The 24,288-nt window shown below is 45.3% G+C and overlaps 1 protein-coding gene across 9 annotated transcripts in view; it reads right to left on the reverse strand.

Moving 5' to 3' along the window:
* The window catches only part of CLIP1 (CAP-Gly domain containing linker protein 1), an 88,659-nt gene that overhangs the window by 64,176 nt on the left and 195 nt on the right, over positions 1–24,288 (reverse strand). For 4 of the 9 annotated variants that reach the window (XM_036277212.1, XM_036277214.1, XM_036277210.1 and 1 more), the window contains exons 1-3: positions 11,162–11,487; positions 5,910–6,103; positions 3,438–4,009 (exon numbers count right to left, since the gene is read on the reverse strand). In XM_036277212.1, coding sequence (XP_036133105.1) covers positions 3,438–4,009; positions 5,910–5,994 — 657 coding nt within the window. In that variant the 5' untranslated portion in view covers positions 5,995–6,103; positions 11,162–11,487. Of the gene's footprint in view, positions 1–3,437; positions 4,010–5,909; positions 6,104–11,161; positions 11,488–24,288 lie in introns of those variants that run through there. The other 5 variants (XM_036277213.1, XM_036277216.1, XM_036277215.1 and 2 more) reach the window with 3 other exon arrangements.

Raw genomic sequence — 24,288 nt, forward strand, 5'->3', positions numbered from 1 at the left:
AAGTGAAAGAAGCCAGACATTTGAAACCACATCGTCTGCGTGGCATTTACGGAAACGTCCAGGAAAGGCGAGTCGACAGCCGCAGATCGCGATCGCCTGGGGCAGGACGTGGGAGTGGAAAAGGACTCGCAAAGTGGCCCGAGGAAAGTGTCGGAGGGAGACAGAAATCCTCTGTAACTAACTGCATAACTCTACATATTTCTTAAAAATCACCGCATTACCGTGGCTGGTTGGCACAGCGGTCAGAGCATCAGACCAAAGAGTCTGGGGTTTGATTCTGGTCAAGGGCACGTACCTTGGTTTCGGTTCGGTTCCAGCCCTGGTCAGGGTTGTGCGGCAGGCAACCAATCTCTCTCACACCGACTTTTCTCTCTCTATCTCCCTCCCACTCTATCTGAAGATAAATGGTAAAAAGCAACAACTTAAAAATCACTGAATTATATAGGTTCAATGAATGCATAAATTATACCTCCATAAGGATCTTTAAAATGAAAGACTCAGAAAGATGTACAGAAATAATAGTATGCTCAACCACCAGATTAACTTGTAAATATTTCGCCTTATTACTCACAAGCAAAATAAATCTTATAGAGACATTTTTTTAATTCTCAGGAAGGTTTTCCCCCCCTTCACAGTATCCAAAAGACCTATAGATTTTCACTATAAGATTCCTAGTGTAAGACCCCTGCAAGCAGCTCATAGAAAGATAAAGCTTGTCACCTAAAAAAAAGTCTGAAATCTCCTTCTCATATATAGTCATAAGCTAAGAATCCAGCGTAGAACCTAAGCCCCAGACATGGAGACAGCCATGTTGAAACAGAACATCAATCACATCCCTGAAATACCATATAGACCCCAAAAACGCATCTCGGAAACATTCAGGGTAGTTACCCCAGGGACTCCCAGTCTGGAGGGAGGTCTGTCTCTGAGTCGAGTGGACCGCAGCATCACCCCCAAAGCAGCTCATCACGGAGCACAGACTAGCAACCTTCAACTAATGAGACCCTTGGAGTATTCATCAGGACAAACGGACAAAGAGGCCAGGGAGAGATGGGAAGGACGTGGGTGGGGGGCTGCAGTTCTGACCCTCCGCAAGTCTCCAGATATTACCAGAGTCAGCAACTCACTGTACTTAGTCGCCCCACTGATGACTACGGCACATGGGGGGAGGTGACAAGGAGGAGACTCCCCAAGCCCTGAAAGCCTTCCTCAAGACTGGAGCACCTGCTACTGTCACATCTCAGGAGCTCACAGAAGTCACTAGGCTAAACATAGACCTCCTGCAGAAGTCCCCTTTCCTGCTCTTCCTGCAATGAGGGGAGGACGGAAGTCACAGGGGGCAAGGCGTGTGGACACGGCAGGTGTGAAGTTACACAGGGCGAGGCGCACGGAGAGAGCAGGCTCACCTCCTGCCCCGGTGACAGTCATCCCGCAGGACCACGTGGGCGCTGTGGTGGGACTAGGAAAAGTCTACACCAATCGTCACGTAACAATGACCTAATCATCTTAGTTCCATTAGGACTGCGGCAATCAACAGAATTTATCTGTAATTAGGAAAATTCCAAATCAAATATTTCAGATTTCTAAATCTAATTTCCTTAATACATAATTTTCAAGTACAAATGTCCTGTATTTCCCCATGAAAGATTTCTATTAGACACAGCAGCAGGTTCAAGTAGAAAAAACACGGGGACTCGGGATAAGAGGACCTAGTGATATATGAGGACATACATCACACGGCCACATGACCTTCTCTGGGCTTCAGAATTACAGGCACAAAGAGGCACTTGGCAATCTCAATAGGTCCTTTCCCAGTCTAAAATATAAAACACTGTGATTCTGAGACACTCCTGTAATTTCTCCTGGAAATACTACCCAAAGGCAGTAAATAATTTTATTACCACCAATAACACACTCATAAGACTTCGCACTCTCATAGATTCCAATAAAGTTCCGTGTGCTAGTTTTGAACACGTAATTCACATTTTCCTAGAACTATGCCACGCAAACCCCCCCCCCCCAACCACCTGCATCTGCAGAGTCTCCTCCTCCCTACAATGAGGGAGCAAGTCTCCCTCTCCATCAAAGGCTGGTCACGCCCTGCAAGCAGGTGCTCAGGGTGCCTCCTCTTCCCACCTCCCCAGGAGGCTCCTTCCATCACTGACCCACTCCCACGACTGCAGCGTCACACTGTTCCTCTAGATCATTTCAGTCAGGATAGTTAACACTGGACTCTGCCACCTTTGGGGGGAAAAAAACAAAATAAACGATCTTCCCTAGACCCCCCCCCCCATTCTTCCAGCATCAGCCCGACCACCCCAGTCTCAACATATAACTTCTTCAAGGAAAGGTCACCCCAAATCCATTCTCATCCACTCCTGTATTTACAGAGCAGTCAGAGTGATCTCTCCAGACAAACCTCATCACGACTCATCCCTCAAACTGCTCTTAGGGACGAAATCAAAATCCTTAACACGACCCAGCTTCATAAGCCCTGCGCCACTGGTCCTGGTAGACCCCACCTATGAATGAGGTTCATCTCCTACCATGTGCTCACTGTACCTGGCAAAGGACACCGGCCTCTTCCCCAAACATGCCAACCCCCTCCCATCCGGGGAGTCTGCCCCTCCCTCTGCTCGAGCGTTCTCCGTCACCGGCCAATTCCGATCATTCAGGTCCGCTTTAATCATGATGTCCTCATGGACGCCTTCTGTCATGAGTTAGACCAACCTGACCTTGTCGTTTTTTTCTGTTTTAGCGGCCAAGCGGCACGCTGCTTGCCTAGTATTTTAATTTTTTCTCACTTTAGTTGTTGGGAAGAAAGAGCTTCTAGTGCATCCGTAAAGCCAAAAAAAAAAAAGGTTTTTTTAAACTTGCATAAAGACATCTAAGTCCACCACTGAGCCTGTTTCGTCAAGTAAAGTTTCCACGTTATAAACTCAGTATTTCTTGTGGCTAAACTGGTAGATGAAACTAGAATCAATCACTGCAATCTTATGCTCATATTAATTTTTTTAAGAAAATATGTTTTCATTGATTTTTGAGAAAGGAAGGGAGAGGGAGAGAGAGAGAGAGATATCAATGAGAGAGAAACATCAACATCTGCTTGGCTGCCTCCTGCATGCCCCCTACTGGGGATCAAGCCACAACTCAGGCAGGTGCCCTGACTGTAAATCGAACCAGTGACCTCTGGGTACATGGGTCCGACGTTCAACCACTGAGCCACACCAACTGGGCTGCTCATACCAGTCTCAAACCACATAGCCAGGTTCTAATTTGTAGCATGTTTACACATTAACTGAACAACTGGAAAAGCTGATTAACTTCTCTGTGAATGAGAGGTCATCCCTGCAGAACAGACCCTGAGCCTGTATATCAACCACCCATCAGTGATTCTATCTTGGTTCAACGCAATGACTTCAGGTCTCTGGACTCACCAATACTCTGTCTCCGATTTTGAGCTCTCTCTCTCCTTTCTTGATGGAGCCAGCCTCTGAGAGGTTGGAGATCGATTCGCTGGCAGTTCTTGTGAGGTTGCTGATCGGAGGTGTAGCTGAAGGTTCCTTTGCTGTTGGCTGGGACGACTTCTGAGGAATATTTGAGGGGGTGGCTGGGGAGGAGGCCGTCATGCTGGCCACAGAAGTGGACAGAGGTGAAGTCGCTCTGGAAGGGTGAGTCGCCTGCAGGCCGTTAGCTTCATCTTCTGCCTGCAGCTTCCTCGCCAACTTTGAGGGTCGGGTGAATATGCCCTTTAAAGGTTCGCACTGGAAATACCGAACTCCTGCCACGGAACCATCATTCTTGCCTATGGGTTCATCTAGAACAATCCCGGCCCACTGGCCTGGGGCAAACTGGGTTTCTCCCAGAAACTGGATAAATCCAGGCTTGTTTCCGTTCACCCAAACTCGCTCCCCAACTCGAAAGTCGTCCACAAACTCCTCCTGCGTCTCAGAGGAAGGAGTGCTGGATGCTTTTTCACTCGATACTGTTTTTTCTACTGGAGCTGCGACTGAAAACAGAAGAAAGGATCAGAGGAGATTCCATTTCACAGTCAAGCAGACAACTCCTAACTTAAAGGAGAATAAACCAGAGAAAGCCAAAGGCAACAGGAGTAGCCACAACTCTTTTAGAGGTGTTCTGTTTTTGTTTTTTAGCAAGGAGGTAAAAATTACTTGATCCATCACTCTCATATTCAATGCTGGTGAAACTCAGCTGGTGAGATTTAATCCTTACTTGTAAGTAAGACTGAAAGAAGTTAAAACAAGGGAAAAAATTAGCCTTTTTTCAAAGTTCCTAATACAGGTCTGATTTCATTCTTTCGTCCATGCCTGACCCTGAACATCATGAACAAACACCCACTCAGACCCACGGAGACGGGCTTCGTGCCCACCTGGGAGCAGTCAGTGAGAGCTGACAAGGCTAGGCCCATTTAAGCAGAGATTCGCACGAGGTCTGGTGAAGAAGGGGTGCGTGCTGTGCTCCCTATCGTCGTGATTCCAAGACAACCACGCAAGCCCATTCCCTCGCTGACAGACGACAGTCACAGCGAGGAAGAGAGACAGCATCTGGCCCCACTAGGGCAAGATGACTTTGCACAATCTCTACTCTATGGTAAAGACAGAATTTAAAGTTTGCCAGAAATGTGGTGTTTACACTGGAAACGCATTCATGCATTCACCCAGCAAGCACTTAATACATATTTGGTATGAACTGGTAAAGAAAGCTCACATTCTTTTTTTTTTTTCTTTATTGATTTTAGAAAGAGAGGAAGGGAGAGGAGAGGGAGAGACATTGAAACATCGATGAGACAGAGCATCGACCGCCCCCTGCACGCCCCCCACTGGGGATGGGGCCCACAACCTGGGCACGTGCCCTGATTGAGAATGGAACCGGCGACCTCTCGGTGCATGAGAAAGCCCACATGCTTAATCACTCTTCCCTTTATTAGGCATATTGTGATCTTAGGACATGACACAAGCTCTCTGAGTTCAATTTCTTCATTTATAAGGGGAAAGTAATATCTGTCCTGAGGGTTTTTTTAAATGTAGATTAAGTAAGAAAATGTATTTATTTGTGCTGCCCGTGTTTTTTGCTCTCCAACCGCTCCGGGGAGAGTCCCAGGCATTGTTCTTTGCTGGGGGCAAACACTAAAGAAATACCTTCTCATTGTAAGGATCAAACACTGAAGGTACCCGACAACTATGTTATTATCTTACACTAAACCAACTAAATTAAATAAAGATAACCTACAACAAGATAAACACTTCACCGATTAAGACTTTTAGACATAGCCCTGGTTGGTCTGGCTCAGTGGGTAGAGCACCGGTCTGCGGTCCAGAGAGACCCGGGTTCGGTTCCCGCTAAGGGCACGTATCTCAGTTGCAGTTTGTGGGTCGTGTGGGTGGCAGCCACTCGATGTGTCCCTTTCACGTTGATGTTTCTCTCTTTCTTCCTCTCTCTCCTTCCTACTCTATCTGAACAAAAAATGAAAAAATGGCCTTGGGAGAGGATATAAAAAAAAGACTTTTAGACATAGCGTGGCAGGTGTGGCTCCGTGGACTGAGCATTGTTTCATGGACTGAGAGGTCCCAGTTCGATTCCCACTGGGGCACATGCCCAGGTTGCGGGCTCGATCCTAAGTAGGGGGCGTGCAGGAGGCAGCTGATTGATGTTTCTATCTCACATGGATGTTTCTATCTCTCTCTCCCTTCCTCTCCCTCAAAAAAAAGAAAAACAAAATTAAAAGAAAAAAAAGATGTTTAGACATAAAATGCTATTCTGTTCATTAAAACATTTTCAAATGTTTTCAAGAATGTGAAGTTATGTAAGATTGCCTTTGTAAATGTTTTCACACCGAAGTCTTCATATGGGCTGTAATTCATTTGCTCTCAAGGAAAACAAAGCGTTACCAGCAGCAGGTGTCTTCAAGGCTGTGCTTCCAGGCTTAAGGATCTTGGTAGGGACCTTCAGGCCGCTCGGTTTCAGCAGACTCATTGTCCTCGGTGTGTCCGGCCGCTTTCCTTGTGCCTGATGCCACTACCTTTCTCCGACCATTGATAGAGCTGTGGGTGGTTCTGCAGGGAAGTCAGTCTCTGGATTCAATCTGCAGAGAGAAAAATATAAAAAGAATTTAGAATTTACAGGAGGGAGGAAGTAGAAACAATAGTTATTATTAAAGTGGCTTTCATGGCCTAAACTTTTTCTTATACGTGCTAATAAACCATCTCTGCACTGCACCCAGGAACCTAGAAAACTCTAGATATGAATAACATGGAATGCTGCCGCGATGGGTTGAAAGCAATTTACTATCCTGAGGACAAGTAAACAGTAGTGATATATTCACCTTCCTTTACAGTGTCTAATAATACCAGCTCAGTACAGTGCCTACAAACACAACCCACAGAAGCGGGCTCAGAAACACGTGCGCCTCACTTAACGGGGGGAGGAGAAGGGCTTCCCGTTTTCATTTCATTCCCTTCATATTGCATAAGTTCTATGACCACAAGCCTATTTTAGCTGTGTGTTTTTTCCAATCCACACAATTATGCAATACTCATGTAAAAACATATGTATGTTAAGTTAGAGAAGGGTTCTGGCTCTAAGAAAAAGCCGTACCTGGAAAGTGCTGAAGGAAAATGATCTATGTTCCGTCCACAGGAACACAATAAACTTCTGATTTACGCAGGACCAGGTATGAATCTACAACTTTGGTCTCGGGTTTCACATGTTTAAGGAAATAAGGACATGTGACTGTTCGGGGAGGGCGGGGATAGGGCACACAGACAATGCTGCTCAAAAAATGGGATGTTGCCCGGTCAGTGTGGCTCAGTGGTTGAGCGTCAACCCATGCACCAAGAGGTCGTGGGTTCGATTCCCGGTCAGGGTACATGCCCAGGTTGTGGGCCTGATCCCTAGTGGGGGACATGCAGGAGGAGGCTAATCGATGTTGTCTCTCATCGATTCTTCTCTCTCTTCCTCTTTCTCTAAAATCAATAAAGAAAAACGATTTTTAAAAAATGGAATGTTGCCCTGGCCGGTTTGGCTCAGCAGTTGAAGCATTGGCCTAAGGACCAGAGAGTCCCAGGTTCGGTTCTTGCTAGAGGCATGTACAAAAAAAAAAAAAAAAAGGATGTTGAGTCTCTCTAATACTGACATGCTATGTGTAGAAGGGAAAAGAGGTAACAAAACAAAACATTGGGGGCCACATAATCTCTCAACTTAAACTCACAGAATCAAACTTAGAAGAAGGGTCCGATAGCTACTTAAATAAAAGACAGGAGCAGATAATTCATCAAATGCTTGCACAATCCTTAAGAAAATTATAGGTATTAACCCTCAGAGACTAGGTTTCTGGGTATCTGTGTAAACTAACACCTTTTCTTCCAACTCCAACTAAAACAGGTACAGAGAGCAAACCAATATATTCAAAACCCAAAGGTGACAACTTCTCAATTGTGATGTGCGTGTCTCTGGATCATAAATAACTGATACCGCTGATGATAACCAAGTCTCATCATTTCAAACTGTTACCTGCCCGGTGCCCTAGATATATCTGCACAGAACAAAAGTCTGATGTTTATTTGTCGGAACAGGAAAACTGATAGCCAGTTTCATAGCAAACAGAGCCGGTGGTTATCGGCAACAGCAATGCCACAGCAAACGGTTGACCGTGAGCTCATTCACAGAAAAATACTTCTGTTCCACTACTGAGTTATCTGCTTTCAGATGTCCTGCCAGAGGATGTTCTAAAACAGTGATTTCTTGATACAATCTTTTTCAGTAAACTATGAAGGGCCTAACATCAATGTCTTCACCTTTTTCTTTTGTATTGACTGACTTTAGAGAGCGAGAAAGGGAAAGGGAGAGAGAGAAAGAAACATCAATGAGAGAGAACCTCAATTGATTGCCTGTGCATCCCCCACCCCCGGGGAATGGGCCAGCAACATAAGCATGTGCCCTGACTGGGAATCGAACTGGTGACCTCCTGGTGCATGGGTTGATACCACTGAGCCACACCAGCCAGGCCAGTGTCTTTACTTTTTATCTACGGGAAGTCGCAGAAAAGTCAACACAAATCTAGCGATATGGGACAAAGCGGTACCTCATGGTGTCTGGAGAAGCGGGCCAGGCCTCAGCTCATCCCCTGCCACAAGCTGGGCAAACATCTTGAGCAATCCTGCCTGTGAGGTCATAACGATGACCTCACAAACAGGAATTCTGATGCTGGTCTGCCTCTGGATGCCACCTCAGCACTTGGAGGAAAACCCAGGTGGTCAGGAATCCCTGCATCCCAGCATGGGGCTGACGACTCGGGAAATGCGCCTCTCCCAATAAATCGTCCCCCCACCTCACATCAGTGGCATCCTCCCCACTGCTGAGCAGGACAGCAATGCAGGTGAGCAGAGTACAGCACACCCACCTAAGACCTCAGCTCGCAGCCAGGGACGTATTTTCACATATTTCACGTTTGCAGGTTTTCATCTGGGTTCAGTTTGAAACACCTTTTCTTAGTAGTCTCGCCTTGAAAATTAAGCTATATTTCAGAATTCTGAAAACTGAGTAGGAAGTCATCAGAAAGTTAACATGTTATCCCTGCCTTGCATTCTAATATATTGCTAACGTCAGTACTCATTATGTACTGTTTGCTAATACTGGGTGGGGATCGTGATGTGTAAGCAAGTTCATTTCAAAAACGCCCAAAGTGCACACCTGGCATCTCTGCAAGAGTCTATCTTTGCTGAGAAAAGGCAGCATCGCCGGGTTGTTATTACTGTGTTGCTCCCTTCCTGAGCTGTGGCATTTGCAAGCCAGCACAAAATAAGAATCAGTTAATTTTATTAATATTTCTATGTGGCTAAAAATTCTTAAATGGGAAGGAAATATAACACAGGAGTAATAATAATTATCTCCAGGTGCTGGGTTACTGTCAGTTTTTTATATCTTTGTGTTTTCTTGGGTTTCTCAAATTTTATTTAATAAACAGATATAATTTCATAAGCAGGAAAAAAAATTAATGATTTCTGAGGCACAATAGAATGTCTTCAACCAGGCAGTTAGGAAGTAGACTCTACTGGGCTGTTTTCTTTCTGTTTTTTAAAAAGTTTTTTTCCTCCTTTATTGATTTTAGGGAGAGAGTAAGTGAGAAGGAGAGAGAGATGGAAACATCGATGAGAGAGAACATCGATTGGCCACCTCCTGCACGCTCCCCACTGGGGATTTGGCCCACAACCTGGGCATGTGTGCTGACTGGGAATCGAACCAGCAACCTCTTGGTGCATGGGTTGATGCTCAACCACTGAGCCACACTGGCCGGACTGGGCTTTCTTTCCTTCCTTCCTTTTAAATTAATCCTCACCCAAGGTTATGCTTAGAGAGAAGAAGGGGAGAGGGGGAGAAAGGGAGAGAGAATCATCAATGTGAAAGCAAAACATCCATCCATCCATCAGCTGCCTCCTATACGCCCCCTACTGAGGATCGAGCCTGAAACCCTGGCATGAGCTCCGACCAAGACGACCAGGAATCGAACTGGTGCTCAGGGCCACATTCCACCAACCGAGCCACACCCACCAGGGCAGGTCCTACTGGGTTGCTTTTACTAGGAACTTAAATGCAGCACAAGGGCAGGAGGAGGAGGAGATATGCATGTGCAGGAGGCAGGTATTTACCAGACCATTTTTCTTCCTGGTGGAACAGGCCGTATTTCCCAGCTTCCTTTGCAGATCAGTGTGGCCATGTGACTGACGTCTAGCCAATGGAATGAGAGGAGTGTCTGAACCGCGTGCCACTTCTAGGCCTCACCCATAAAACCTTCGCGTGTGCGATCCCCCACGCTCTAGGCCCTGCCAACTGCCCGGAGATGAAACTGGGCCATGTCAAAAGCATGGGCTGAGGGCAGCAGGGTCACAACATGGAAGAAGCCTGAACCCCTTCTCCCTCCTCCCTCATCTGGACAAACCTATCCTGGACTTTTCCATAACTGAAAATAAACCTTCATCTGTAAGTGACTAAAATTAGTAGGGTATTTACAGCAGCTCCCGTATCCTACCTAATACAGTGGCAAAGAGAGAAAAACTTTGCTCAGAGCTCTGCAGTCATCTTGGCTAAGTAAGTTACTCAAAGAAACTTCTCGGACGAGCACCTGAGATAGAAATGCTTCAAACCACAAAAGGCATAATTATATGGATAAGTAAAAGTACTACAGCCAATTCAAACTTAATAAGAACACTGGTGATGAGTCGGTAACTGTTCAAGTTAGATGATGGTACTATTCTCTCTACTTCTGTATGTTTGGCATCTTCCATACACAAAAATTTTATTGTAGAAGATAGTTTAGTAAAATCCAAACCACGCTGCCTCAACACTTCATGACCTTAAAAAATACTTAAGCAATGTACAGAAACAACAGGTTCCTCAAAACAAGCAGTTCCCCAAAACAAGCCTCGTGTGAACTATGGTCAAGTAAAAAGGAATCACATTCTTCATAACTCTTCTCTTATTCCTTAAGGTTTTATGTAGTTTTTGTTTTGCTTTTTAGTTTACCCATAAAAGAATTGTGGCTTAAGAACACAAACGTATAAATAGCAAGTTAGACTAGGAAATGAACACCAGGGTTCTGTCCCAGCTGGATGACCTCAAACCGGAGTACAACCCCTTCCCAGACCTTGGTATCTCCCTCATCTACGACCTGAGGACACTAATTAAATAAGGTGCATTTCTAACTCCATCCTCGTGTGGTCCCACTGTTTTGGATTTCAAATCCACACCCAAGTGGAAGGGCAAGGATTCAGGAGTGAAAGGGGAGCGGCTGCCGCTGTAGGGAGCCCTCCATGGGGCGGAACAACCTGAATCCGATAAGATCAGCTGCCACCAAATCCAGCACCGCCCGGTGCTCCCCAGGACCGCGCTGTGTCATCCGAGGCAAATCTCCTCTCCACACTCCCCCTCGGTCCCTCTAGAGTCCGTTTCGTCCCATCAGCGAAACGAACATACTCCTTTATTTACTACCTCTGGAAATTCTCCTGGGAGGCAAAGGGGAGTCGAAGAACCGGCCGTGAATTTAATCTGTCTGGAACAAGTGTCACACCGGGCCTCCAGGAAAGACTGCCCGCTCCAGTCCAGGGACCCTGAGGAAGGCCAGCCACACGCAGGTTAAGTGACTTACCTGTAGACAACTGCACTGAGTCTTCTGAGCTCCCTTCCAATCCTAAAATGCTATCTGACCGTGAACTTCATAACCGAAAGGAAAGGGAAAGAAGTTCTGAGAATAATGGAAGTCTCGTTTGAGAGAGAGAGAGGTTTCTGAAGCTTGTTTTCAAGCCAAGCGAGAGCAGAAGTCAGAGGCTGTGTTCTAATACCATATTCCTGCGCTCGAGAGGTTCATTCACAGCTTGATCCTGTTCCCCTGAAGTCACGGTTATGTAAGTGTCTGCTGTATGCTGTGTCACTTGCTGCCCCCCACCCCCAACACAGGAGACGCAGTGTAACCCGAGCTCTGCTTCAGCCACTGAAAACATTGCACAATGTGCTGGGAGCTCTCCAACCTGACTTGCATTTCCACTATAAAAAGGCAAGTTATTTGGTTTTTCTCCCTTTCAGTTTCATTCACATGCACATTTCTGTCCATGCAGGAAACAAAACCTGAAGAGCATTTACGTATTGTCTTCCATTCCTGAGTAACACACAGGTTTTAACTTCCTGGAAGACTATCAAAACCTAATCGATAGGCTGAGAGGCCTGCCGCGACCAATTTAAACACCTCCCATGTCCTAGCTGAACTGAGCTTAATGCCCAGAGACGGGAAGCCCACGGTTATGCCTCGTCATCGAATGGACCGTTTCCACACCCAAAGCCCGTACTTTCTCAGGAACTGACGCTAAAAGAATACACGCAGGCGCACCTCCTCGCAGGGTCTTTCTGACTATGCCTCCTGCCCATCTCCTCCTCCCCTGGACTACCCTAGCCACGGAGCACTCTTCTATTACTGAACGATGAATCACACTCACTCCTGTCTTGTTTGCATAGCATGCTATGACTAAGTCCCTCGTGGACGGAGATGAGAGCTCTTGTTGCATCCAAAGGACGTACAAAAGTATGTGGTACACACTAAGAGTTCCAAAAAGTTCTGAACTGACTCAGCATCAACACAAGGGCCCATAAAACGATGCACTACTGCAATTTCAAACCAGAGCATCAAGTAACTGCAACTCACCCTCTAAGCATCTGATGAATGCGACAGCATCAGAGGGTTGCTCGACCCTGGAGCCTTTTCAAAGTAGGCCAGTGAAGCTACAGGTACAATGTTCAATCACTACCTCCAGTCTGTGGTATACAAGAGCCCTAAGTATCGTATCATTACCTTCCTTGACACGACTATGCCCTTCTAGACGAGCGCTGTCCAATAGAACTACAATGCAAGATAAATGTGCAATTTTGAATTTGCTAGTAACCATGTTTTAAAAAATTAAAAACAGCTGAAATGAATAACATTTTATTAAATCCAATATATCCAAAATATTACTTCAAAATGTAATCAATATAAAAATTATTGCCCTGGCCGGTTTGGCTCAGCAGTTAGAGTGTGGGCCTACAGTCCAGAGACTTCCGGGTTCAATTCCCACTAAGGGCACGTACCTCAGTTACAATTTGTCCCCGGCCCTGGTTGGGTCATGCAGGTGGCAGCCACTCGATGTGTCCCTTTCACATCGATGTTTCTCTCCCCCTCCCACTCTATCTGAACAAAAAATGGAAAAATGTCCTTGGGTGAGGATAAAAAAAAAAATTATTATTGAGTGCCCTGGCTGATTTGGAGTCGGGCCAAAAACCAAAGAGTCTCAGGTTCGATTCCTGCTCCCAGTAGGGGTTGTGTAGGAGGTGGACTTGCCACATCTCAGGCACCCCATGGCCATGTGCGGCTTCTGGCCGTGGCACTGGACAGTGCAGCCCTAGAACGTGTGCTTAAAGCCAAATAGAAAGCAGCTCTCAGCTTGGCATTGATGAAGAACTTGCCAACCAGATACCCCAAATCCCCCTGGGTAGGCAACATTTGTTTCCTACATCATCACAACACGTAAGGGAGGGAAAGGACAGAAAAATTCTTGCATATAAAACTGTGAATAATTTAATTGTTTTTAAGAGAAAAGATAGCATTTACAGTAAGAGGACCTTTATTTATTTATTATTTTTACTTTTTTTTTTTTGGTATGTGCCCCTGGCGGGAACCGAACCCAGGACTCTCTGGTCTGCAGGCCAACACTCCAACTGCTGAGCCAAACCAGCCAGGGCAGTAAGAGGATCTTTAAAACCCCTATTTGAGCCCTGGCCAGTTTGGCTCAGCGGTTAGAGCGTCGGTCTGAGGTCCCAAGAGACCCGGGTTCGGTTCCCGCTAAGGGCATGTACTTGGGTTGCAGTTTGTCCCCAGCTCTGCTTGGGTCGTGCGGGTAGCAGCCACTCGATGTGTCCCTTTCACATCGATGTTTCTCTCTCTCTCCCTCCCACTCTATCTGAATAAAAAAATGGAAAAATGTCCTCGGATGAGGATAAAAAAAAAGATTTTAAAACCCCTATTTGACACGATACATAATGAATAAAGAAGAACTGCTTGGCCCTGGCCAGTTTGGCTCAGCAGTTAGAGCATCAGCCCTCTAACCAAAAAGTTGCGGGTTCGATTCTGGTCAAGGGCATGTACTTAGGCTGCGGTTAGGTCCCCAGCCCTGGATGGGGTCATGCAAGAGGCAACCAATCGATGTGCTCCTCTCTCATCGATGTTTCTCTCTCTCTCCCCCCCTCCCACTCTATCCGAAGATAGAAAAATAGAAAAATATCCTCGGGTGAGGATAAAAAATTTTTTTAAAAAGCAGCACAAGGCCCAGTAAAACTGATAGCTCACTAGGACTTTGAAAATACATCCCCACAAAACTCAAATCAAAGTACAGAGATTGAGTTACAGATACAAATTTAATAAGTGTGTCTCAAAATACAAAAAAGGAACCTGAGAGTTAGAGACTGGCCGACGTAAGGCCAAGAGAGCAGGACGCAGCATTTCAGGCACGAAGAAGGGAGGGAGCACTACTCTGCGGCGGAGGCAGCTTAGCTTCTGCTGTCTTTCCGGATGCAGGAAAGCACTCTCACATGGTAAGAGCATGTGGACAGACAGGCCTGGGGACTGAAGGGAAAACTGTAGGAGAAACAGGTAAACGAGGTGACTTGGTATCAGTTATTCATTTCTTTTTTAAAAACATGTTTTTATTGATTTTTTAGAGAGAGAGAGAAACATCAATGTGAGAGAAACAGTGATAGGCTGCCGCCTGCACGCCCCCTACTGGGGAATCAAGCCTGAAACCCAGGCACGTGCCCTGAGAATTGAACCAGGACCTCTCAGTCCATCGGACAACGTTCAATACACTGAGCCACATGGGCCAGGCTTGAACTTAGTTAATCCACAGGACCTCTCAGTCCATTGGACAACGCTCAATCCACTGAGCCACATGGGCCAGGCTTGAACTTACAGTTAATCCACAGGACCTCTCAGTCCATCGGGCAACGCTCAATCCACTGAGCCACATGGGCCAGACTTGAACTTACAGTTAATCCACAAGGCGAAGCCAGAGCTGGTAATAACTTATATTCTTGTACTGCCAAATGTATACATTTCACAAATCACCATTAAGCATGACACAAAATAACAGAATGAGTTAAAGAAAGGGAAAAGAAGACATGACAGAAATAGGTAAAATGTAAAAAAAAAACCCCAACAACTTAAGTACGGCAACACTGGCCAATGCTTCCATTCAGTTCCATATCTCCCTATCAGGTTCAGAACCTTGTTTTGCAGGAGTTACTTAAACTAACTCCAAAGAGCCATGTGTCTGAATAAGAGCCATCGCGGCTATTCTTCGAAACCATGGTCCTCACCGTCACTAACAAGAAACCATCTCTTGTTAATTTCAGATCCATGTGCCTTTTAAATGGTGGATTACTGAACAAAAGTTGATTGAATATGAAAGTCATGGAGACTGTCCTGTTTATATTCCGTTGTCGAGAATATTCATAGACACTGATATTTCCTCAAAGTTTTCCAACCCCTGGGAACCCGCCACATGTTCTTTCCCATCTGGACAAGTCCTACTGCTATCTTCACTCAGGTCTCAGAAGAAAAGCACCCCCTGAAATGTCCCAGCCAAAAAGTGTTGGGAAGACTCCGGGAGGCAGAACTCTGGCTCTTCCTTAGCCTTCTGTCACCTTATTGTATTAGAGGACCACTGAGATCTATTTCCACTCATGTTTATGGACACGTGTAGGTATTTATGGGTATTTCATACACAATACAGGATACCACTTTTTCAATAGGCCAGAGTCAAATAGCTTTAAAATCAACTCAACAATTAAAAATACAGACTGCCCTGGCTGGTGTGGCTCAGTGTTTAGAGTGTCGGCCCATGCACTGAAGGGTCATGGGTTTGATTCTGGTCAAGGGCATGTACCTAGGTTGCAGGTTCGATCCCTGGCCTCGGCCAGGGTCATTCAGGAGGCAACCAATCGATGTGTCTCTCTTACATCGATGTTTCTCTCTCTCTCTCCTCTCCTCCTCCCTCTCTCTTTCACACTCTCTAAAAATCAATCTAAAAAAATACATCCTCAGGTGAGGGTGAGGATTAACCAAAAAAAAAAAAAAAAAAAAAACAAAAACCCACAAACTGCATTCTCCAGCAAGGATCACCTACAAAAGATAAGCGAATAGCGCAGTCACTGCTTAAAGAGATCAATGTGAAAAGCCCATTTAGCCACAAAGGACTGACACAAGCCAATCAAGGGCAGAAAATTAATTGGTTCCTTCATTCCAAAGGTGCTGCAAGGGAGTTGCACTTGCACTTTCGAACTGGTGGAGCCCTTTCAAAGCAATTTATGAAATCAGCCTACCAACCTTAAGTGCCAGTCTGAGACCATCACACAGTAAGACACGGAGCCCTGGCCGGTTTGGCTCAGCAGGTAGAGCGGTTGCCCGAGGACTGACGCGTCTCGGGTTCAACTCCTGGTCAAGGGCATGTACCTCGGTTGCGGGTTCAATCCCCGGCCCCGGTCGGAGTCATTCAGGAGGCAGCCAATCGCGTCCTCTCTCCCTCCCTTCCGTTCTATTTATAAATCGATGGAAAAATATCCTTGGGTGAGGATTTAAAAAAAAAAAAAAAAAAGATACCGAGAAAGCTTTACCACCATCCTATCAAAGTCAGAATTAAAATTTTAAGTCATTAAAGGCAAGTTTAGGATGTTTGCTGGATGCAATCAGAACAAGGATATATCACTAGACAGACATAACCCTTTGAAAACTTATTCTGTGCTTGAAAATGACATTTGTAAAATGTGTATGACATAGTACAAAATACAAGCTGTGCACCAAGTTTCAAAGTTCATAGCCGTTGTGAAAAGGAGAAGGAGGGGCCCGAAACCTAGCCAAGGCGAAGGGTGCTGGAGCATTCGACAGTTTTGTGGAACTCAGTGCCCTGGTGCAAACTGCCCACAGCTATAAACGTCTTCGAACAGCTCAGTCTGAGTGAAGATTTACTTTATGTTCCTGCTACTTAGATCGACGCAAAAAAGAAGCAGCCTCCCCCATCTGCAAAAGAACTGAAGGAGACGGGCAGACATGAAGAGCTGAACAACCTGAGCTATTCTGCTCATTTACACAAGTTTCTACAAAATCCTGGGGCTTTGTAACTCTAATACCACCAGCTTAAGATGGATCTTAAAAGGGACTGAAATTCCTAGGCCTGGTTCGTATCTCCTAGAAGAACTTAATTAATAGGTCGACGGCAGTCAATTATACTAATGTGCAAAAAGGAGCAAATGTGCTTAATATAGCATCATAAAATTTTAGACTCAGAAGAGACCTTGACAATCTAGTTCAACTTCCTCATTTACCACTGAGGAAAACGCTTCTAAAAAGCGAAATCACTTGCTAAGGTCACAGTTATTAAACCCCAGGCTCCCAGATGAAAGACTTCCGACCGAAAGCATGCCGATGAATGAACGTTTCTGACCTGCCCACACTAAAAAGCAAACGTGTACCGACTGTTTGTGCTGAACAAGCACAGGCACAAAGACTACGCACACCAGAACCAGTTACTTCCGTGTTGTTTTTCTTACTCTTTATAAAAGCTTTCTTATTTTCACTTTGCAAATGAGCTAAGAGTTGCTACAGGTCCCCCCACCAGGGCGGGACATCCCCCCTCCCTCAGGGGTATACTTTTTTTTTCCCTCTGAGTGTTGTACATTTATTGGGGTACCCACCCCACGGTTATAGGTCTTTAGGTCCAATGGAAAAAAATAACCACGTTTCTGTTGTCACAATACCTACAGACGGATACCTGGCTATTTCAAGAGAAGATAACACTCTGCTAAATTTACTCACAAGTCCCAAAGATAGTTTTCTATACAACTACCTTACATGCTATAAATGGAAACCAGAAATCTGGTTTCATGTGGATCTTAACACCCAACTTCATTGTTGGTTATTTTTTCCCTGTTTTGCTCATCTTCTGCACAGACACACAGCAGGTTCTACCTTAGAAAGAGCCCTCCACCCCACCCCGGTCATTAAGCTGTGGAAAATAAAACTAACAAACATACAAAAGGGCCTGAAACCCGGCAAGGCACAGGTTCTGACATGAGGTATGCCCGTTGTTTTTCCATCTGAATAACTGAACTCCTCATAAATGGCAAGTTCTTCAGTAACGACTGTTCATTTAAAACGTGCCCTCTCACCCGGCTGGTGAGTTCTCTAGCTCCTCAAAAGGTAGAGCTCCCGTGCAGTATGTCCACTCAAAAACTCACAAATGTTCAGAGCAGCTTTATCCATAACAACCAAAAAGCAGACACCACTCAAATGTCCATCTTCTGATGAAAAAAGTAAAAGGTGGCATACCCATACAGTGGAATATAATTCAACCGTAAAAAGGGATGAAGTATGGGTGGGATACATGCTATAATATGGGTGAACCTTGAAAACATTTTGCTAAATGAAAGAAGTCATGCCTGGCCAGCGTGGCTCAGTGGTTGAGCATCGGCCCATGCACCCAGAGGTCGCCGTTCGATTCCCAGTCAGGGCACATGCCCAGGTTGTGGGCCTGATCCCCAGTGGGGGGCGTGCAGGAGGCGGTCAATTGATGCTTTCTCTCTTTGATGTTTCTCTCTCTCCCTTTCCCGTCTTGTCTTCTCTCTCTAAAATCAATAAAGAAAAAAAAAATTTTTTTAAAGAAAGAAGTCAGTCTATATGAAAAGTCCAGAACAGGCAAATCTATAGAAACAGAGAGCAGGGCTGGGAACCTAGTGCTGGGAGAGTTGGGGGAAATGAAGAGTGACTGCTAATGAGTACAGGGTGTCTTCTCAGTATGAAGAAAACAGTCTAAAACTGATTATGCTGATGACTGCACAACTCTGAGCAAAAAAGGTAATTGGTATACCCAAAAGTATTCCTGTTTACCTCCTACAACCAACCACATATATGTGTGTGTGTGTGTGTGTGTGTATTTTTATCCTCACCCGAGGACATTTTTCCATTTTTTGTTCAGATAGAGTGGGACGGAGAGGAAGAGAGAGAGAAAGAGAGAAACATCGACGTGAAAGGGACACATCAAGTGGCTGCCACCCGCACAACCAACCAGGGCCGGGGACAAACTGCAACCGAGGTACATGCCCTTAGCAGAAACCGAACCCGGGTCTCTCTGGACTACAGGCTGACGCTCTAACCGCTGAGCCAAACCGGCCAGGGCCAACCAAATATTTTTGACCGAACATCAGAAAAAAGACTTGCAGAAAACTCAGTGATTCTAAAATGCTCAAGACTAGTAAGAAAGACTCATCAGGGAGGGAAACCCCTCCTTGATATAAACCCAAACTTCTTAGTTTTATTTCCTGTTACCTGCCCTCAAACTACAGGGCAGTAGCCTCTGTGCTATCATCTCCACATGTTACTTTTATACCTCGTATCTTTGCTCAATCTGGCCTACAATGTTCTACCTAACCTATCCCTGCCTAGAAACCCTAGATCTTCATCAATGCCGAACACAAGTGCTAATTCCTACGTTGGAAGCCCTCTTTTATTCCATCCCATACACACATTCAAGGCAAATGAACTGCTCATCTTCCATGGGCGGGGCTGTCTCACCACCATTTCAGTTTTCTTACCGAGTGAGACAGAGCTCCTTATACCCAGCACGGGGTCTTCACAGCACTCAACAAATATTTGATAAATTGGCACATCGGGGGCTTTCTACCATCTCACAGGACACTTTCTGTTGGTCACATTCATCTAAGCAGCTTTGCTATGAATTGAACCATGCTACAAAATAAACCAGGTGACTACAAGCCACCAGTGATAGATAATTGGCCTTTCCTGTCTTCCCTGGCCTCTCTGGTATTTGACAAGGTTATATAGAGATCTCTAGTACGTCAAGGCCAAATCCCTTCCATCCATACAGCAACCCCACGCGGTGGGCAGGGCAGATGTCACCCCCACTTTACAGAGCCAGAAGCAGACTGAGAGAGAGGTTAGGTGACTGGTCCAAGTTCATATGTCTCACACATCTAAGCCTGAAGCAAATTCAGGACCTCAAACTTCCTTTTTTTTTTTTTAAAGTTCCATTTATTTATTTTTTTAAGATTTTTAAATATTGATTCTTAGCCCAGCCAATGTGGCTCAGTGAATTGAGCAATGTCCCATGCACTGAGAGGTCCCAGTTCCACTACCGGTCAGAGCACATGCCCAGGTTGTGGGCTCGGTCCCCAGTGGGGGGCGTCAAGGGGGCAGCCAACCTATGTTTCTCTCTCACATCAATGTCTCTACCTCTCTCTCTCTAAAAAAAAATCAATAAAAACATATTTTTAATAACTTGATTTTCAGAGAGAAAGGAAGGGAGAGAAAGAGACAAACACTGATGAGAGAAACACTGACTGGCTGCCTCCTGCATGCCCTCTACGAAGGATTGAGCTGGCAACCTTGGTATGTGCCTTGACCGGGAATCGAACCGGCAACCTACTGAAAGGGATTTGTAGAATCAGGAAAAACAAAAAACATTAACGTTGCCTTCCTTTCATACGTTCTTTACACACCAAACCCGGATTCTGGATGGTAGGTACAGCCAGAACATCTGGGTCTTAGGTTCTTAACTTCAGAGAAGACACAGTAAATCAAGGGCTCAGCAATGTTAAGTGTAAAAAATGGGCAGAGTTAAAACTGGGATCGAATCCAAGCTCTACTTAGATATAAGTAAGCAAAGAAGAATACAAATATCAAACTACTTAATTCGAGTTGGAAGTATATCAGATCTCCTGCTTATGTAAAACATCAGGGCTGCACAATGTCTCTCTCTCGTCTCTTTTGGATTCGAAGAAGAGGTGGATGAGAATGCGTTTCCCCCAGGGAAAGACATACCAGAGAAGGTCCCCGATAGGGATTCTGTAACAGGACTACTTCCTCTCTTCTAAAATTCTGCAAAGAATACTTGTAAGATTTTGTTGCTGAACCACAATAACACAGACTATCAAAAAACAGACCCACCCACTGAGTTAGTGCAAGTGGAATCTGTCCCTTCTGGAAGTGCCAGATGGAGATGGAGGAAAAAAAAAAAAAAAAGATCTTTACTAATTGTGGCCAAGATTCCTTGGTGCTTGGTGCCAGGCCCAGGATATTAACCCAGATGTCCTAGCCAAATTCCAGGTTGGTTAATGAAGTCTGCCAACCTACCAAAAGAAAAGAAAAAAAAATAAGGGCCTCTTCTGTTCCCCTGATTGAAATCGGAAGAGGTCACTCTTGAAATTCTTGCGTAGTACCATCAGTCAATATGGTTTCCCTTAAAAGTGCATTGTAACTCAAATGCTGATTTAAAGCATATGGATTCTCTGGGTTCTGTCTACATGGGAAATATACACGGCACATATTAAAACTATATAAGATGCTATAATAAGTTAAAGCCTCCTTAAACAGATAATCTAAAAAAAATTCATATTCAGGGTGAACTGTCACTGCTTTCCGATTAAGATTTAGGAGACCAACAGAAAGGTTTATTGTAAACACAAATTTTGAAACCATGCAATTTTTGAGACTAAAAAGGAAGGCTTCACTGCCAGGAGCACAATTCCAGGAAAAAGCTATATATGCAAACATCAGTGACAGGGCCTCCCAGGGTTGAGCAAAGATTCTGCGTACAAATAGGAAAGTATACACCCAGTAGCAAGTCTGAACATCAAGTACTGGTCTGGCCTTTCTGCCAGCCACCGAAGGTTCCACTGCCAACAGACCTGTGCATTGCTTAACATAACACACACTTGGGTTCAATTTCTAGCTCCGTATTTACCGGCGATGTGGCCTTTTAGTAAGTAAAATTTTTTGAGCCTCAATTCCCCTATCTTTAACTCTTCCTTCATCAACATCACTAATAGCATGGCATTATTCCATACCTTTCACCATTCTAAAATATTTGAATAAGTTCATATTTAGAACTGCAACCTGTATAGCCTTAAATTATCTGCCCGCTCCCAAGCCTCCACCTCAGGACCTTTGCACTTGCTGTTCTCTCTTCCCATTATGCTCCTCCCTCTTGGGTCTATAGTCCCTCACTTCCTCTAGATTTCTACCCAAAGTCACATTCTCAGCAAGGTCTCCTCTGACCAGCCTATCTAAAATTTCCTAACTCTTGTCCCTAAAACTTAATGTTCCCCCTTCCCTGTTTGTTTTTCTTACCATGTATCACCACTATAAAGTTTATTAATATGGTTATTGTCTGCCTCCTCTACTTGAAGGGAAGTGCAAAGAGAATAGGGATTTCTGTCTGTTTTATTCACTGCTGCATCATCAGCTCCCAGAACTGCACCTGGAACACAGCAGGTACTCAATAAAAATTTGAGTAAATACTGAGAGCTAATTATAGCTCAGACAGGCTTGCAATGAATAATGCTGTCCATTCTTTTATCATAGAAAAAGAAACTCTACCTCCTGTCTCACTTGTACAAGGGAAGGGTTAAAGCTGAATATTTGGATGAAGTGGAAAGTTATATGGGGTGAAAAGTCTCACTTTAGTTAACACTGTATAGACAAGGTTTTCTTTTTAATGTTAATAAATATTGTCATTTTCCTGTGATTTTACAGCACTACCTTCTTTTTTTTTCTCTCTTTAGCTTTGACTTCTATAAAACTAGTCTTGAAGCTTAGAGACTTCATATTTTCAATTAACTAAACAATAAATATATTACTGAACACATGGGACTCTGCAGAATCCTGCAGGAGATGCTATAAAAATATATATGTGGCAAGGACTTTATACATGGCAAGGACCACACACACACACACACACACACACAGGGAAGACCAGAACTATATCTGCAAATGAAGAACTCCAGGTAGCCAATATGTAATGAATTCAAAGGTACCTATCTTTGTATGGAGTATAAGAGGATACTCCATCCATTAAGTTTAGAATCCCAACATAGACAGCACTTAAAAAGCAAGAGTCGGACATTACTAAGTTAAGTTCACAGGCATTCATGGGTCACATGGGATGCAACAGACTTAAAGTTAGATACTGGGTAAAAAAAAAACTTTTAAAAAAAGTATTTTAAATATAAATAAAGGGCACCAAATTCTAAGCTTATAAAAAACAGAAGCCAGATCAGCCTATGTTGTGTTTCAGAACATGTAGGAGCTTTAAGCAATTGTTGAAAAAGTAGAGAAAGGTGTGTGTGATCTTTATCTTTCTATGGAATACCTGTGGGTTTCCACCCAGTTTTAGTTTGTTTTTGTTGGGTTTTTGTTTACCCCTTTGACAAGGCCTAGTGGGAAGCCTAAGATGCACTTTTTTCTCTGAACCTTAAAAACTCAGCACCAGCCCTTAGCCAAGCAATCAACCCCGTCTTTGCTTTAATTAAGGCCAACCTCACTCCTTGCTAGAGATTCACTCTCCTAATTTAATTATTAAGCACCTGGAGTCAGAACACCTGAGCTCGAATCCTGACACCACCACTTATTAGCTGCTAACTCTGGTACTTAACCTTCTTAAGCCTCCCCTATAAAATGAGGATGGTGATAGCACCCTCATTGGGTTAGACTGATTCATGAGATAAAGCATATAAAAGACTCGCCCAGAGCCTGACCCCAAGAAGCCCTCAATAAATGTTAGTTGTTATTTTCAGAGAGAAAAGTGCCCCAAGGCTGGGGAGCAACATACCTGAGGATTCTCCCAATAGGTTATCATTAAAACCAAAGTCAAACACTGTGATACTAAATGTCAACTGTAATTGAGAAAGATAAAAATAAAAATATTTTTGACAGCCAAAGTCAAAGACTTTGGTTTCCGGACTTGTGGACAGTGTAAGTAACCGTAATAATAATAATAAAACAGTAACAACAACAAGAATCACAACCGTAGCAGCAGCAACATGAACCCTTACTGAGCTCTTACGGGACAGGTACTGTCCTAACTTAGAACAGGAAGGCAAGGTCGCCAAACCAAAATTATATATGTGTGTGTATATATAGAGTTTGCAGAATTTCTTCCGCCCTTTTTAAATACGGTCATCGGTGCCCAGGTTTTGCTAAAAGCAGGTACATCTCAAAGGACTGCAGATTTAACGTGTAATTTCTTCATGCCCAAGAGGTGGGGCTCGGTCCCTGCCAGATGGAAAAGCCACATGAAGGGGGGAAACAGCCCAGTTCAGGATTGACCCCCAAAGCCAAACCCCACTTGGGAAGCCTAGACCGCCTCCCCAGGAGGGGACCCCGAGGCTCCGCTTTTAAAAGAACCTCTGAAGAAGTGTCATCCGTCTTCCGGGCCACCCCCCTGCCCAGGCGGAGGGTTCGGGCCACCGAGCGGCGGCGCGAGCTCGGAAACCCTGTACCTCTCAGCACCCCCTTCTTCCAGAATCCCCGTCCCCCCTGGTGGGGGTGCGGGGGTGACAGGGACAAAAGCCACCGCCAGCCAGGCCAGGGCCAACCCGCCGGCGGGTGCCCCCGTTCCGGCTCGCGGGCACGGTCCCCGGGCCTGAGGGACACTCGGCGGCAGCGCCCGGGGCAACAGGTCCGGCGCGGCCGGGCCCCCGGGCCGAGCGGAGGGAGACGGGCGCCGGCGGGGAGCGGGGAGCGGGGAGCGGGGAGCGGGAGCGGCGCCCGGGCCGGCGCAGGGCGAGGAGTCCAAGCTCCATCTTGAGGCGGGCGGAGCACGGGAAGGCCGGGCTGGGCGCCCGGGGCCGGCACCTTCCCGGCTCCCCGGCGACACCCGGGGACCGCTGGCCGCCAGGGCCGTC

This window comes from Molossus molossus, unplaced genomic scaffold (genome assembly GCF_014108415.1).
Source record: "Molossus molossus isolate mMolMol1 unplaced genomic scaffold, mMolMol1.p scaffold_m16_p_22, whole genome shotgun sequence".
NCBI lineage: Eukaryota > Metazoa > Chordata > Mammalia > Chiroptera > Molossidae > Molossus > Molossus molossus.